The sequence below is a fragment of the Hetaerina americana genome, unplaced genomic scaffold (genome assembly GCF_022747635.1).
Source record: "Hetaerina americana unplaced genomic scaffold, ioHetAmer1.1.p SCAF_5, whole genome shotgun sequence".
Classification (NCBI taxonomy): Eukaryota; Metazoa; Arthropoda; class Insecta; order Odonata; family Calopterygidae; genus Hetaerina; species Hetaerina americana.
In genome coordinates, this window is record NW_027287095.1 from 16488445 (window position 1) to 16505896 (window position 17452).

Below are 17452 nucleotides of genomic sequence, written 5' to 3' on the forward strand. Positions count from 1 at the left end.
ATTTCGCAATGAAAAATTTCACAAAAACTAGTAATTTACTGATAATACCCATTTAAATAACACAAAAATATTGATAGTAAAGCATGGCGAGGTAAAATATTTCATCATAACTAACTGTATGCCATGGAATTATTTCGATAAAAATATTAATACGGTATCAACGGGGAATATTGCCGAAGTTCAATACACAGAAACAAATTATTCACTTTTGCTGCATACCAGTGTTTCGACAATTATACGTAAACAATAGTAACTTTTTAAGACGGATAAGTCAGAACTGCAGTCTAGGTGGTCATCGGATCCTCAAGACATGTGAGATCTCATGAAATTGTCTAGATTTCAACGGTAGGGCTGTTTCACATGGCTTCAAGGCCCTCCGTAAGCTGAGGCACTTGTTCCAAAGATCTATTCTGACTTGTACCAATAGTATATTACATAGTACCCTGCAAGCCACCGCGGGGTGTAAACCAGGTGACTACACAATAGACTACTTTTGACCCAATATACTTCTCCCCCCTTCCGCGATCGGACGTTATTACTCTGATCTCATATCGTTCGAGTAAAATTTGACATATTCAATCTAAATGCTATACACTTAATCTCGTTCGTTTTATTTTAACGATCTCCCCTACCGTCGAACGATGGGCGTAATAATGAATTTTCAAAATGATCGCTAACAAGACATCTGTCCAATTTATGCTAGGGATTTTATCTGTAATTTATCCTTTGCTCCGTGAATGATTCCCAATCTTACTCCTCAATAATTTTGATAATGTGACAATATAAAAGCTATATTATATAACAAATTATAATAATAGCTTTGGCCCCGTTTCATCCTTATCAAACAGCCCCATGTCCCGTTTAAATACCAAAATTTCATACTTGGAGATCACAGGCTACTTTGTACGTGATTTCACAAATTGTTCCATTTCCTTAAGTAACATAACGGCACCATAACACTTTTCGGGGGGTCGACTGAGTTAATGAGTTCCATCCAACGAACAGGTGCCTGGTCTTCTAAAATGGACCAGTTTCCAAGTTAAACAATAAGCATCACAACGCTTATGCATTGCAGCGAATCAAAATTAATACTGATTCACTTTCTAATTAAGGGATTGAAATTTACACCAGCATTAAATTATCACAACATTGCCGAAGATATACCTACTTTGGAAGAGAGATACTATTTACGTGGTCATTACTTGAAAATGCAGCATCAAAGTTCATGAATCACATCTTAATACAGTGGCAATAAACTATCACTCGGTAAATAGTTGACTACAACCATTTAAATAGCACATTTAATTAAGAGAAGAGTAAATTATGTGAGATAAACAGTAGTTTAAACATAGTAGAACGCTGACTAAAGTATTCCACAGAACCGTTTCATGTTGATACGAAGTGATGGCACTCCACTGAGCGATGGACTTAAAATTAAAATGATAGATATGAGTATTTAAATCACTACTGTACGATGCACTGTAACTCATAAACAAGCATTCCTATCCAAAATGCAATATGCAGAAGCAGACTTCCAACTGAAATAATTGCAAGATGGCGTCAAAGTTGCAGTCGCTGTTAAATGCAATGAATTAGAGTACTTGTACGTGAATTGATTCATTACTACCTGGGAATCAGGGCTCGAATCTTCAATGATCTTGTCCGTTTCCATACCTAACATCTTATACACACACGCATACAGAGCAAACAACAACCAACTCAGTCTTTGTCACTCATAATACAAGAAGTCAATATTCAACTCCAATGGTGACGTCATTGACCTGGTAGATGGCGCTACAAAAATGTATGGAAAACATTTGACGTACGAAATGCAAAAGAAGAACTGGAAGAAATACGTAATTAGGGTTGAGATTGCATGAGGACTTCGGACTTCAGAAGTACGTGTTCATTGAAGTAACCTTTAAGATGGAGGCAGCTTTAAATTTTGCAAAATTTGTGCAAGTAGGGAAAAAAATTGTTGGTGTTGGTTTAAATTACAAGTAGGTCATGCTGCTTCACTTTTTCGAAGGAGACGACCAACGAGTTAATGTTAATTCTAATGTTTACTAAATTGCAGAAGCCTTCTCCTTGAACGCAACCTTCCGATACCAAAGACTCCGATTGTGTTTCTAAAGCCGACATCAAGCTATATCACTTCCGGGCAAGATATTGAGGTTTGTATAGCATTCGGCCTTGGTAATCAATGAGAAAAAAGAGGTTCCCTTTTCAGTCATATGTATATGCAGTACCAGTTCCTTTCACTTGGGGCTTCGCATGAAGATCTGATAAGTGAAAACTCACAGGATGAATATGAGGGTGCGCAGAGCCTCCCAGATTTGCACCAATGCCTTCCGCCTAACCCACCTTCCGTAGGGTATTAGGCCAGCGACATAAATATAATAGTACCCCATGCATCTAGAGAGAGCGTTATAAAAATGATATAAAACACATTAGTTATAGAAAAAAATATCATTTATTGCCTGGCACAATGCTAGTACAACGTGTACAATTATGAGATCATTTATCCCAGTAACAGTCGTTAACCAGTATTACAGCTTCTCATGTAGAAACTTCTGCAGTCTGGATTAAAATATCTTATTAGGCAATATGTATTTTAGCCCAACAGGTAATTCAATGTATATTTCAAAACCCATCTCTCTTAGCCCCGGTTTGGTAGATATGGCTCACACAACTACCTAAATGCTTATTGCTTAAAACCGAAGTTTTGTGTTGGTGACATTTTATTAGAACTATTATTTTTCTTACAATTAAAGTACGGAAAAGAATATTAACATGGGTAAGGAAGAATCTTTCGTAATTTAAAGGTGGTGCTAGGAAGAGCATAGGCATGATTTACAAACATTTTTGATTACTTGTTTTCTAATATTAAATATCTTAATGAATTGTTGGAATATCCCCAGAATATGATGCTGTAGAGAGAGTAAAACCAGCCATAGTATTTGGTTATGAGTAAGTCTTGAGCTGAGTTGTATCATAGGAGATGACATGGTGTACCTAGCTTCTTCATGATAGATTCAATGTAAAGCTCCAAGATATGCTGGCTCCAGGTATGATGCCAAAACATTCTGTAATATTGACCTGCTAAATGGATGTTTATCAGGTTTAACCCTATGATTTCCTCAATTTTTTTAGAAATTGGCTGGCATAAGACATTGGATCAGTTAAGCATTAATGCTCACTCACCAAATGGGGGAGGATACGCTGCACTGCATTCCTCCACATGGGTGGTGTGGCATTAACAGGCACTGTGGTATGGCATCACAAGCACAGGGGTTGCTCACCATGAGGTTGCATCTCATGACTGGTTAGGGCCCTTACAAAATTGGAACAATAACACATCTGAAACATATGTATAGTTTGACCTTTCACTAAAATAAGGGATTAAACCAAAGATTAAGATGCACTAGATTATTTAGATCAGCAAATTTTTAAATGAGAATTGAGCAATTATACAACAATGGAAAGTTATCACAATTGGTTCCTGGTGCCATGCAAAATCTCCTTAATAAGCATAGGTTATTTTTTTCTCAACATTATCTTCTATGGTAAGCTCTTTTTAGATTGTTTTGATATAACTTTCCACTTAAATTGACCAACCTCTTCCAACTGCCATAGATATTAGCGTGAAGGCTGCTCGTGTTCACCTTGAAACTTTTGTGCTTTTGACACGTTCAGGGCAGGTGCAGGACTAGTTCCTTCCTCTGCATCACCATTCCTTCAGTTCCTTCATGACAGTGGTTCTAGGTGGAGCTCAACCCAACTAAGACTTGAACCTAGCGAAATCACTTCACGCATTCATGGTAGGAGTGCCAATGCCTTTATTATTCTGTTTCCATGTTACTCTTGTGGAATAGCGCCACTTGGAATTGATATGTTTTGGCCTAGAGGCATCACCTGGGGTTTGAATGCAAGTCTTGCCAGTCAGTCAGTCACCAGATTCTCCGCTCACCATGCTGCCTCCCACCACCTCATGTTCACACATTTAATCTTTGTGGCAGCATCTTTCATTACTAATCCAGTTTGCCTACAGGGTCTGCAGTTTAAAATTCAAGGTTCCAAATTTTGTTTTGTGAAAAACAATATTCTAAATGGAATTGTGAACCCAAACTAAAGGATGCCTAGTTAGATGACCTTATTATGTAGTTGGTAGGTGTGAGATGTTGGGGTATCACATATTTGGTTTTCAGTTATTCACTTTTGGTGATGAACTAAGCAGTAATTATTTAACTTAGTGTATTTTTATGGAGAAAATATACCTCGAAAAACACTTAATAAAAACCATTTAAACCAATTGCAAGTAAAGTATGAGTTTCCATTAATATGCAGTAAAAAAAAAAAGTATTGGATGTATGGTTTTCAATGTATTGATAATTCATTCTGTAAGATTTAATTTTTTTGGCTATTTGTTGATAATTTTGATGTTAAAGTATTAATACTACAAGGCATTTTCAAGTTTCATAAATCTAAGTAAAGGTATAAAATATTTAGAATGTTGCAGTTGTAAAAAATATAGTTTTATTGAACCTCCTTCCTGTATAGTAAGGTTAAACATGAATTATACCCTATCAACATACTACAAATAAAATGGATCCATTTACATAATCCTGGGAGTTTTTAAAATACGAGGGCTAATCAAGTGAATTTCCTTTAAAGTGCACTGAAATTTCAAAATCGTGTCCCACTGTCCTGTTAGTTGGGATGAGAGTCCCATAGTTAGCAAAGCAATAATTTGGTGCTGCAATTGTATACATGATCAATTATGAAAGTAATGCACATGATTTCATTTTGATGTGACTATCCATGGCAGCGCTTTTTAAACTGGTCAGTAAATGTGGTGGAGGGTCTGCCCTTACAAAGCAGCCAGTCGCCAGTTTGCTCCGAGCAGGCTGACCAAAAAGATGTCCCTCCACGTGAAGTGTGCTTTTTGACTTTGTAGCACAGCACGATGGATCGTCCAGCCGCATGTTCTTTATTGTTCCGTACATCCTGGCCCAGAGCACAGCATATATTCACTCATTTGTTTGTTGAGTAGTTAAGAGGAGAAACATTGAAATTCAGGGAAAAAGATCAACCCCAGCCTTACTCTTAATGGTGGGCTAAGGATATGGTGAGGGAGTATTCAGAGAAAAATGAGTGGGGGTTAGGACAGAACAATTGATTAAACCAACATATGATAACAGAACACACTCTACCTAAGGTGCACTAGATAGCATTGACCCTCACCCATATCAAGCACTTACGCTCAGAGGGCTTACGAAAGATTTCTCCCTAAGCTAGCAGCCCACTAATCACATGTAATAAAATAAATAAACCACTGGCTTATTTGTATTTATTTATTTGTACTCGCTGTGTGTATGAGTCCTTGAGATCAGAAAGGATCAATGTTATCTAGTATATCTATGGTAGAGAGAGCGTGATAAATTTGCATTTATCTTATTACATGTGATTGGTGGGCCACTGGCATTGGGAGAAATCTCTCTTGCCCTGTGCGTGCGAGTGCTTGATATGGGCGAGGGTCAATGCTATTTAGTGCACCTTAGGTAGAGTGTATTTTGTTTTCGTATGTTGGTTAAATCTTTGTTCCGTCCTAACCCCCTCTCATTTTTCAGTGAATATTCCCTCACCATATCCTTTACTGTACCTGTAACAGTATCCTGTATAGTTGCAAGGTACAGTTTATATTCTCAGACATTTAAAATGCTACAATTTTTTTCTGAACTAAAAATACTTGATTTAATGAGGATGATGTTCCTCAGATTACAATTCCATAAGAATTTACATTTTTAGGACATCTTAAGTGTTTTAAAACTGATATCAGGCAGTAAACTTGATTTAATTTTCTTATATACCTGAAATTACCAGCTTAGGATGATGGTCTATTTGTAACCCTGAAAGTTTTAAATTTTCTGCCTCCTTGATATCATGCATCTTACTTTGAAAGTCAAAATTTCACATTTCAGGCAGAAAGTAAGCATTAGTGTAACTTTTGTGGAATATCCTCAATTTTTGCTGCAGCTCATGACATGAAAGTGTAATTGGTCCAATGTTGCCTCAAGTCTTGATCTGACACTAGTAACAAGGTCAGAGCTGAACACAGCAGCCACTCCAAGAACTTCCCTTCACTCCAGTTTTGTTAACTGAAGAAATGGAATCTATATCCTGAGAAGGTCAGAGGAATCTTCCATGTGACCATTTAGTAATGCCTTCGTTTCTGGTGATTTGATTTCAATTGTGTGCTTGGAACCATTTTCGCAATTTTTCTGCTTTGAAATGTGCGTGATTTGAGTTGTGCGTGTAAAGTTAAGCTCAAAGTAATCATTAAGTGCTCTCCTCCTTTCCACTTGTTTTCAAATTACTGGAATATAATTTCAAAATTACTCTACTCCGATTACAATAAGTGTTTGCATTCAGATATGTACTTATAAAAGATTTCCTTTCCAGATTCCTAGTGGTTTCAAAGTCAATGAAGAAGTAGAATTGGGTGTCATTGTTGGCAAGAAATGTAAGAAAGTTTCACCTGAAAAGGCACTTGATTATGTTGCTGGCTACTGCATTTCTTTGGATTTGACTGAAGTTGGTCAATTGGTAAGTCATGTGGTAATTTCTCAAACCCTCTTTTTATGCAAAACTTCATTGTAAACTTTAATCGGTGCGTTTCTGTTGCAGAATGATGTGAGGAAGAATGGCCTTCCATGGACATTTGTGAAAGGTTTTGACACAGCATGCCCAGTCAGTCACTTTGTCCCAACTGAAAAGGTTCCAAACCCTCATGATGTTCATCTTTGGTGTAAGGTAGGACATCCATGTCTCCACAATTCTTTATTTCAGTTTTTGAAGAAAACATTTATGATACTCTCATATTCTTGCTTTTATCTGGTATAAATCGCCAATACCTTGCTTGTTTGTTGAGGTGTTAATAGTGTTTGTTTGTGTTAATGTGCATACAAAGTTTATAGGGGTCATACCACTGCATTGTTTGAAACGTTGAAATTTGGGATTGTAAATAGAAATTGTATCATAAAGAGAAGCATCTGTTAACTTCATGAACAGTCGCCATGTAAATTGCCATACTCCTTTGACATTTAATACCAGTTTCGGAGGTACCCTGCCTGAAATAGATCCCCGCACAGGCTATTATGCGGTGAAAAGAAAATGAGAAACCTCTTACAAAATAATCACTTTTGGTTATATAGTCAGTTCTTTCATTTAATTATATTATAGAGTAAAATGTTTCCTGTGAATATGTGCCAAAATTCTAATACTGAAGAGTTCACTCTCTTTTGAAATTGTCGAACAATACAGGATTATCATTATTAACATTTTATATGCCAGAAAACCAATTGATACACTTCACAGATAGAAACAAACCCACGCAGCGAATGAGGAGATAATCAGTGCTACACTGTACAAGATGATGGATCCAAGAGGTGCAGTCTCCCTTGTCTTAGTAAAATATCCCTAATATTCAACAGTCACTTCCCAAGAAGAAAGTTGGGGTCACTTTTAGGTTTTAGCTAAAAAGCATTACTGGGTCAAATCCAGACAAAAGTTTAAATAATGAATTGAAGTCAAGTCAATGATTGCCACCATAATGCTGTATCCTTTGGGCAGGTAGGAAGGTGGGCAACATGATAAAAGAATGCCAGGTTCATCTCATTTACAAAAAACACTTAATAATTTACCAAACATTTCTAGAAAATAAGCATGACCATTATTTCACCCCCAAGCCCTTAAACATGGAGAGCTAAGGACCTAGGTTGGAATCACCATAAGAGTGGGGTACCTCCTTCTGACATGTACTGTGAGGAATCAAAGGTGCCACGTCTGTTCATTTAACTACCCCACTCCCCCTTCCATACTTGTCAAAATGCAACCCCTTATGCCATTGTCCCAGGTACCATACACACACTCCTCCACCTATTTGATTGACAAATAGTGCCCGTGACTCTTAATGAATTTCTAGCCCAGTAGCAAAACAGTTTTCATATAAATAAATTAGGAAGCTGGAATTGCAGTGTTTTTGGTCCTCTAAAGGCATAGTATGTAGTACAGCCAAATCCTGTGCCCAGGTTTGGCATTTTTGGGTATTGCCAGCTTTGTTCAAGCTGAGAGATTTTTATGTTCTGCGAGAAATTCCTGGGAAAATGCAGGTGGCTCAAGAAAAGGAACTTCCTCCCCTCCCTGTTAATGCGTGAATTTTATATGCCGTTGGGTGGGCAATATGGCCACTTGCCGAACCTACCTTTGGGTTTACTACTGTGATTTGCTTTGCCCTCTGGTCATCACAAATTATATTTTTTTAATACAAAAGCATCTAGTACAGCATTATTAATTATAAAAAATTATTTATGCTTTTAAAATTGAATTACTTGTTGAAACAGCAGCTTTTAGAGTTTTGTTTTTCCCCAAAGGTCCGTAATTAAGGGCATCTGCTTCGCTAAGAGTTTATAAGCCCTTATTAAATCCAATTGATAATTTGCATGGGTGTATACTTAATGTGAAGGTAACCAACAGGTTCAATTTTATAAAAAATTTGGACTTTTGATTAATAAATGTGAGCATACTAACTGTAGGATTTTACATTTAAGCTAATGATCACTTTTATTAGTCTGTTCAGACTTGGGTGACTATGAGACTGATTTTGGCTTTGATTGGAGGTTAAGGTTAACCTTCATTTTGATAGGAGATTATGATACCAGGCTTTATGGACACAAAGACCCTACTAGATGAAACCAATTGTGAAGGTTTTAATTACTTTCAACATTGAAGAAATAATACAAGTCCAAATCCAATTAAAGTAAAGAGAGAAAGTAAAAGAAATAGTCAAACAAAGATAGTAGAGGATTAATTGCTCCCACTTCCACAATGCCTCTTACAATAACCACAATATAACACGAGTGCTTTATACAATTACATATTCGTGATTTAAATGAAGTCAGCTTTTAAACATTTTGTATTATAGGAATAAATGGCATAGTTTCAGGCATTATATAGTGGAATTTGAACACATAAGGCCAAATGGTAGCACACTTTTCTACTAGTTTAGAAATTTATTACTAATCAGGTTTCATGCAGTACATCGGAAGATAATGTAGTGCAATGACCCCTGCTTGGTAGTAAATTTTTAATTATTGGAAAAGTGCCATTGCATGGTAATTAAAGTTGTACAAAGGAAGAGGTCAATGTTCTAATTTTCTGAGTGTTCTGACAAACTTACCATTTGTAATGTTTATGTCGTAAAAATAATGAAACTGAAATGAATGTGTCTAATGCGTGTACTCCATTGTTGTTGCAGGTGAATGGGAAAACTGTGCAGGATGGAAACACTTCTGAAATGATTTTCAGCATCCCAGAAATCATGAGCCATGTTTCTCAGAGTGTGACTCTGGAACCAGGAGACCTTATTATAACTGGCTCGCCCACGGGTGTTTCACTGATCAAACCAGGAGATCTTGTTGAAGCAGGCAGCAAATCTTTGGGCATAGAAATGCAGTTCAGAGTTAAATCTGCAGAATAGCTATCCTCCCATGGCCAAGGGAGTGCTCTTTATGTCTCACAGGATGGTTTACATTCAAGGCAGAGACTAAATATTTTGGGGAAAAAACTATGGCCATTTCACTCTCTTTGTGAAATGCTGTTATGTTATGCATAGTTTATTTTTGTAATTATATTAATTTCTATAAGTAATAAACACATTTTATTAACAGTTAATTGTAAAATATTAATAGTTTACATGAGATCTACAAAATTTACCATTGCATTATATATCCCTGAGAAGTGGCACTTTTCACTGCTTAATCTCATCGACTGTGCCCATCACATCAGAATGGAAAATTACTTCACGGCCAAAAGGCACCAAAATGTCTCCCATTTCTCTTGCGAAAATGGTCTGATACCAGCCTCCATCTAAGGAGCTGGGTACAACTCAAGAGCAACTGTTATTCAAAACTAAACTAGATTTTTTAATCGCAATGTAATAAATGAGCAAAGACTTATGATAAACACTGCTGGAGTAGGCCACGTCGCGGATGAGCACTCTGTCACATCATTCAAAATGTCTTCATAGTTATGCTTAATTGGACTTTCCTTCTTCAGAGTATCAAGTTTAACCAAGTAGTGTGTGGTGTCCTAAAATTGAAAAGTAATAATTCAGGGAAAGCATTCATTTGGAACCAAAAATTGAAATTGGGATATGTACTTCTCATCAGAGAATATGGATTACCAACATTTGTTTTCTCTTCAAAATAAGCCCCTCTTGATTCATTTCCATACCATCTGATTAATTAAAACAGTTTTTAATGGTGCAGTAACTTTCTGGATATACGTACATATATATAAATTACATTCACACACTTGATGCAGTCCTGCATTTAATTTTAGTAAGCAAAGTAAATTATAGTAAATTAGTTAAATTACTGTAAAAAAGCCACTATCTGCAACAATCCTGATTCCTTGAATAAATTCCTCTCAAGGCTACATGGCTCTCTCATTGGGCATGGCTATCCTGACTCCCTTCATACAGAAAATCCTTAAGCACACACAAACACCCCTAAACTATCGTTTCGGAATATGACACTACATTTGCACAGCCTAACTCCCTGGCGTGCAGTCCCTAAAAAATTTTACTATAAATCTTGATCCCATCCTCTCCAACAGCTGAACCACTGCCAACCTACTCTCCAAATGCCCAACTATAACATTTAAACATCCTGCAAATCTTTCTAAATCCACCAGACCTCTTTCTAAATCCACTCCAATTCCGAGAACTCCTCCGACCCCATGCAATCATGCTAGATGCAAAACCTGCTCCATCCTTGTCACCGATTCCCTTCTGCAGCAACTACTGCTCAAATATCTCCCATCCCTCCAGACTACTTCCAGCTTTCTATATAGGCCAATGCACCCAGCCCCTTAATATTTGAATTAACCGCAAAAGAGAATCCTGTGACCCATCCTCTCCCTCCCAGTTCCTAGACATACAGCTACCCTCAGCAAAAATTTCAATGATTACTACCAAGTATCCATTATTTCCTCCCTCCCACCTACAGCCACACCTATGCAATTAAGCTGAGGAATCTTCCTTCCAACTCGAAAATCCTATTGAATAGATTGGAGGCTTTCGAAATGTGGGTGTGGAGAAGGTGAAGTAGTGGACAGAAAGGAAAATAAAAGAGAAAGTGCTAGGTATGATGGGGGAGGAGGAGAGGGCATTGTTGGTTGAAATCATAAGGTGACTGGTAGAATGGAGGCAAAGCATTTTGATTGGCAATGAGATATTGAAGACCGTGATCGAGGGAATGAATAAGTAGGCAAGCAAGGAAAGGGCAGGAATAGGGGACATGGATGTTGGACGGAATGAATGTAGGAAGGAAGTATACAGAGATGAAGAGGCACTTGTAGAGTAGGATGTTGGGTTGAGTCTTATTAGGAGAGACAAGATATTTGGTGGTTGTTTCTATCCAAAACCAACCCACCAAAAGCTAGCAATTTTGCCCGTAATATCACTTTAACCCTGAATATGCCTACTAGAATGCAGGAGAAACTTATCAAGAGAAAACCTGTGAAGTGGAAACTTGAGACCATGCAATATCTATCATTAATGCACTATGGTGCCATTTGGCCCACTATACTTCCATGACTCATCGATGGAATTAATTGAGAAGAATTCTGCCTACAGGAAAGAAGGCCAGCCTACAAAGACTGTTGTCTGTGCAAGACAGAGGAAAAGGAAGGAGACTATTCTGGAGTGAACCAAGTGATGATGGGCTGTATTCTTGATTTCTTGAAGCATTACCACAAAGCAGAATCTTTTGGTGAAATTGCTCTATTTCTGAATTCAGATGGAATGCAGGCACATTAATTTGCCCTCACTATGGCCTCATTCCTTCCTCTTTTTTTCTATTCATAAATAGGGTTGGCTCTTGCTGGAGGGAGGGATATGACAAACAATTTGATATAAAATATCATTCATGCATTAACTCTAACAATGAGGAAGCAAGCCAGGTCAGTGGGTATTAAAATGCTCAGAAAACTTGAATGTGACAAATCCAATCCCCCCTCAAGAATAAATGTTATTCTCACCTATAACCCAAAGAAGCTGGGTGATGCAAAGTAACATTGGCTATCAGAATTTATCAAAAAAATTCTGTTGTCAATCTCATGTAATGAAAGAACGTAATAGTGTATGTCCCTGGAAATGTATGATCATTTGAAGCGATCATCAAAATCATTCATTTAAGATTGCAGTTGCCTTGGGTCTGGCAAATTATCTCTACAACTCAATAGAATGGAAGAATATTTTCACTATTATTTTCAAATGTCTTCAGGTTTGACCCCACAAAATTCCTCCATATTTGATAATTTTGATCAAAAAAATGGAAATGAGTGAAAGGTCCTACCTCATTGTTCATGGCAGATAATATATCATTAAAACTGATGGAAATAGTTTTACAAGTTTTATATAAAAAGTATCAGTAATAATATTGTCCTAACGTTTGCGTGAAGGACTAAATTAAGACAGTCTTAATTGTGCACATGATTGCTTATCATATTGGTATTGATAGATGGCAGTGCATAGCATTATGACTGAAAATTTAGTAATGCAAAATATCTGCGCTAAACTCATCCCAAAGATCTTGACGGTAGACCAACAGCAAGAGTGTTTTTTCTAAGACCTCCTGCAACGTGATGAAGAAGACCCCGACTTACCCCGAGGGGATACACACCTGGAATATCACATTGCTGCGTCCACTATGAGGGCCATACAAGGTGAAATGTGGGATGGGCACGCCACGATTATAATACTGCTTCCCTCGCTTCCCAAAAACACTGTCCATCTGTAGCAACAACACGTACACTTCCTCAAGCCTTGAATTTGATACATTAGCAGCACTCATTACCTGGAACATATGTTTAAACAGGATAGGATATATAATAAAATGTTAACATATTTCATAGCTCAGGATATGATGTATAATAAAATGTTAACATATTTCATAGCTCATTATTAAGCAAGGCAACATACCAAAACCACCATTGGTGCATTTGTTAACTGAATTACAGGAAAGGAAAAAATGCTAATGAAATCAGAGTCAGATCAAAAAAATAAATTTTTGCACTACAGTCGAAACTAATCTTCTTGCTTTTCATATTGCTCCACGTGATGGGGAGCTTGAAAATTCTTAAATATTTTGCAAACATTTACCTCCCTTCTAACCTTTCTCCCCTTGGGAAAGTGGGCCTCAGGCATTGATATTCTAGGCTGGAACGGAAAACTAAATGCAGACATGACAGTAATCAAAACAAAGATAGGTATGACAGGAGAGAGTTCAGCTCACCTAATACTAAGCCCAATAGTGTCTAATTCACAAATCAGGGGCCAGTTCCTTTCCCTGTGGCTTCCCAGGAAGACCTGGTACCATTGTGAAGCACTTTGTGTGTGGGACCATTGTACCATTTTTTTCATAGCCCATCAGTTTTCATTTATATTCACATTGAAAAGACTTAATCCAGGGGATTTAATTTTGGTGGCCTTTCCTAATCAAAGATTCTGGATCCTTCCTTCCTTTTCAACCAACAGTCTCACCTTCTCTCCGATTTTCACAGCTTTGTAAATATGACACAGGATGCTTTTAAAGTTATAACTTTAGTCAATACAGGAACTAAAAACCTAAAAAACCACCATTAATTCCATTGAGTGAAAGGAGATTTGGACACTTTTGAACTTTTGCAAATGTGTACACATGAGAACTGTTGGCTAGGGATTAACTGCAGAGGTTTATTTGAATAACTTCACCAACCTACATTAATACAGTTACATTTACAGGTATTTAAAAAATATGCACTTGAAATGTAACTTAACCCTTTTGCTTTTGTATTAATAAACCAAATTTGCGAGAGCTTTCATTTCAATTATCAATATTATCAGAAAATGTGCTTTTTAATTTATATCACGCTCAAATTAAGATATCCTGCCCCAACCTTTTGAACTATACTTTAAAATTACAAGATTCCAATCAATTTAAGACAGCAGTGATTCTATAGCATATGATACTCCAGTTGTACACTATGAATTTAACAAGAGTGAAACCATAAAATTTTTGTTCGTTACCTTTTAATTTCCTCACTTAGATAAATTTTCTGAAAGAGTAACCAGTAAGAGTAAGCATGGTTAATACTTCTGTGGACCCTCAAAGGCATAATTTCCCTTGCAATTCCAAACAAGAATACACTGATATATACAAATACTCAGAGCAATTGTTAACATACCAGGCCTTTGGGTGACCACCCAATGTGGCACGTTTTGCCATGGTCTTCCTTGGTGCAGATAATTCGGTAGTTCTTGGATGGAATGTACTTAGCCCATGGTTCATCTTCTTGCTCTGAAATGAAACATCACAGCATTTCATCGAAAAAGCCACAACAAATGGCAGAATTAGTGGCTCCTTGTGTCAATTCAGAGCAGGCAGGCAGTTATAAAGCAAAAGAGAGATGTCACAGAATTTATTCAGCATATTTCACTCCTTTCTTTCTGTCATTCACAGAGTGCATTAGTTACCTTGGCATTTAACTTCAGGTCCTGGATTGTATTCCCATTGCGTGCCATTTGTCACATCAGGGTCTAAACCTTCCTTCAGCGTATTTAATGGGGAGAACCATTCTGTGTCTGCTGATGTCCCTTTGTTTGGTGAGGCTGAGGAAGGCTTCTTGGCACCTGGGGTGACCTTTCTACATTCTGCAACATGCAGGGAATACCCCCCTCAATATCCCTTGGGATACACATGCAGTTACAGCCATTTCATTGATACATCCATTTTGCTGACTGTTGGTATCTTACAAGAGCTAGGAGAGACCACTCTGCCATTATTTTGTCTATGTTATGCAAACTGAATGGCATATCTTGGTAAAAAAAACCCTATCCGAATTCACGATAAATTGTCTCCAACTATGACTAACTTCTGGCAAAAGGTTGATAATAATACCATTCACCTAAGTAATAACACAATTTCTAGTTGTCATTAATTAAAAATTAGTCTGACTAGATCAACTTTCTGGTTAAGAGAGCCCCTGTTTTCTAATTTTTGTTTTAAAAATGGCAAACTGTACAGCTTAAAGAAACTTCTTATGGCATACTAAAGATCTACTCCCTCTTAGAATATATTCTGCCGCAATCTCCCTGAAGTTAATATGCCTTCTGTTTTGGAAAGAGCAAATAAATCTATTTTTTGTGCGTCCATTCCTCAGGGAAACCCCTTTTTCAAATTTGGAGAATGTTAATCTTCCAATCTTTGTTCATATTTTACTGTGATATATTTATTTATAAGCACCACAACCATGTCTTAACTGATTCTCTGTACTGCTACTGCCGAATTGGATCCAGAAAAAACATCCATTTGAATTTTTTTACCCTTTTGCAGTGCCATGAAGGACCTCTATATTCAATTTCAAAATAATATAATCATCTCCCCTGACATTTAGGAAATTATCTTAGCCAAAATTCAGGTATCCCTCAAAACCTTTTCTCTGAAAAGGCACTGGTTTACAGCAATACTGTCTGATAAACTGACTCCATTAAAAATTATGCATCTGATTTTACATACATTTTAAATGACTGTGTGCCCCAACAGTAACTTATAACCAAATCATCCGCTAGTGTGCATTAAAATGCAACAATTTCAGAGTGTAGAAATCATTCCTCGTGACTGGTATCCTGATCAAGGAGAATGATTTTTACACTCCAAAGTTGTTACATTCATATTTGATACTGGCTAAATATTTGTTTCCTGGGTGCATATTACTAATGTTGTATCTTCCCCTCCTACATGATGCATCCCATGCCATGCAATTTATGAAAAAATAAAGGATATTATTGTTTACCGTGAAATCAAAGACTACAAGCAGACTGATATAACATGCATGGTGGAAGCCTCAACTACCCTCCAATGCATCAGGTTCCCCTCTTGCTGCCCTCCTCTCCTCTATAGTCATATCTATTGCCTATATTACCGCAAGTGTTGTCGTGGAATGTGTAGGTGCACCTATTAGACATGTTAGGAAGGCATGCGTGTGACAATTAAGTAATTGGCCTTACTGTAGGCTTTTTACTTCAGCACCTAGCGAAGCTATATTGACTGAAATTTAGTAATATGGTGGATGTACGAGAATAAACATCTCCTAAATCACTTCTTAAACCTGTAAACCAGTGACTTTCCTACCATGAATTTTATTTTATGGACAATACGCAAGATGGCTCATTTATCTGGAGTAATTATGATGGATGTCATTCTATTTTACATAAATACATAATAAGCGCCAAAGCCATGCAATTATCAAGCATTCCACACTAAAGATCAATTGGCTATTTTAAATTGTCCAACAGTATGGATATCAAAACCATGTATGGTTACACTGATTGGACAATTTTTTCACTATATTACGATTATTTTGCTATTACAAAGCAAGATGACAAGAGGGAGAAAGTAACAATTATACTCCTACATTGTATGCATCAATGTAAAGAAATTTCCATTTTCTTGACTTTCCTATTAGCATAAGAAAGAAGAAAGAGAGCCTCATTCAAACACCATGAAAGCCCTCAAGTCAAGGCAGACCAAAAATCAAGAAAACTTTTGGGTAATGCATCTTCAATCTGTGCAAAAGGAAGGAAAAGCTTAAGTTTTGAGTACTTCCTAACAGGCTGCGCAAAATACACAAAATGTTTAAGGTTCTAAGCCTCGGGAGGTTTCCATTATGTGAAGCAGAACTGGAAGACCTCACCCTGGAGACAGCAGCGGCTCATGACAGCCAAGTACAACTGGAGTCAAATGACTCCAGTCCAAGAAACAACTAAAGGGCAAACACTTCCACATCGGTGTGTTGAAGAGGAAGATAAATGACCACCTTTCTCCAAGTTACGTGGGCATTGCAAACTGAAGTAAAAATGTGGCAAAAAGGGTTGAAGCCAAAGAGTTCCAGTGCAACAAGCATCAAACTACACTTGTATGTACATTGAGTGGCAAAGAGCACTTGGGAACAAGTGTGCAAAAGTGTGGAATCATTTTATCATGCCTTGAGTATTACTGTTTGCATCGGGTTGAATGAAGAGTCAGATAGCTTATTAAGGATGGAATCTCTTCTCCAGTTGAGTATGTTGCATGAGATACACCAAGAGTCTTTTGCTGAACATGATGTCAGTGCCAGGGGACTATAAGAGTACTCATTTTCTTTCAAGTTTGAGTGCTTCCAATTTTGCAGCATGGAGGCAACTTTCACTAAATCTGCTAGTGGAGAAAGCTACTGACCTTTTGTGGGTCTTCCAACAACTAATGCTTGAGAGAAAATCCATGGAGCGAAATAGTATGAACTAAGGCAGGGGTTTGTTCAGGTATGATAAGCTACATTTGACATCACCTTAGCTTAAGGAATCTTCCAA

At 37.2% G+C, this 17452-nt stretch overlaps 3 protein-coding genes across 3 annotated transcripts in view; 1 reads left to right on the forward strand and 2 right to left on the reverse strand.

The window, feature by feature from the left end:
- The window catches only part of slmb (beta-transducin repeat containing E3 ubiquitin protein ligase slmb), a 38392-nt gene extending 36640 nt beyond the window's left edge, over nucleotides 1-1752 (reverse strand). The window contains exon 1 of the mRNA XM_071591727.1: nucleotides 1628-1752. Coding sequence (XP_071447828.1) covers nucleotides 1628-1681 — 54 coding nt within the window. The 5' untranslated portion in view covers nucleotides 1682-1752. The remainder of the gene's footprint in view (nucleotides 1-1627) is intronic.
- An 85-nt stretch (nucleotides 1753-1837) lies between these two features.
- Nucleotides 1838-9732, forward strand: LOC139694200 (oxaloacetate tautomerase FAHD1, mitochondrial). The gene is made up of 5 exons (XM_071592637.1): nucleotides 1838-2000; nucleotides 2078-2174; nucleotides 6463-6606; nucleotides 6688-6813; nucleotides 9317-9732. Exons 1-5 carry the CDS (start codon nucleotides 1927-1929, stop codon nucleotides 9536-9538), a joined length of 663 nt encoding a protein of 220 aa, XP_071448738.1. The 5' UTR covers nucleotides 1838-1926; the 3' UTR covers nucleotides 9539-9732.
- Nucleotides 9722-17452, reverse strand: part of Tsf3 (Transferrin 3) — a 43715-nt gene continuing 35984 nt past the window's right edge. Inside the window, exons 13-16 of the mRNA XM_071592636.1 lie at nucleotides 14579-14755; nucleotides 14290-14402; nucleotides 12747-12920; nucleotides 9722-10149 (exon numbers count right to left, since the gene is read on the reverse strand). Of these exons, the coding sequence (XP_071448737.1) occupies nucleotides 9970-10149; nucleotides 12747-12920; nucleotides 14290-14402; nucleotides 14579-14755 (644 nt within the window). The 3' untranslated portion in view covers nucleotides 9722-9969. The remainder of the gene's footprint in view (nucleotides 10150-12746; nucleotides 12921-14289; nucleotides 14403-14578; nucleotides 14756-17452) is intronic.

Coding starts and splice junctions, on each gene's coding strand:
- LOC139694200 (XM_071592637.1), top strand. CDS start 1,927: ATGGAGGCAGCTTTAAATTTTGCAAAATTTGTGCAAGTAGGGAAAAAA. Junction 2,001..2,077: donor GGTGTTGGTTTAAATTACAA/GTAGGTCATGCT, acceptor ACTAAATTGCAG/AAGCCTTCTCCTTGAACGCA. Junction 2,175..6,462: donor CTTCCGGGCAAGATATTGAG/GTTTGTATAGCA, acceptor TTTCCTTTCCAG/ATTCCTAGTGGTTTCAAAGT.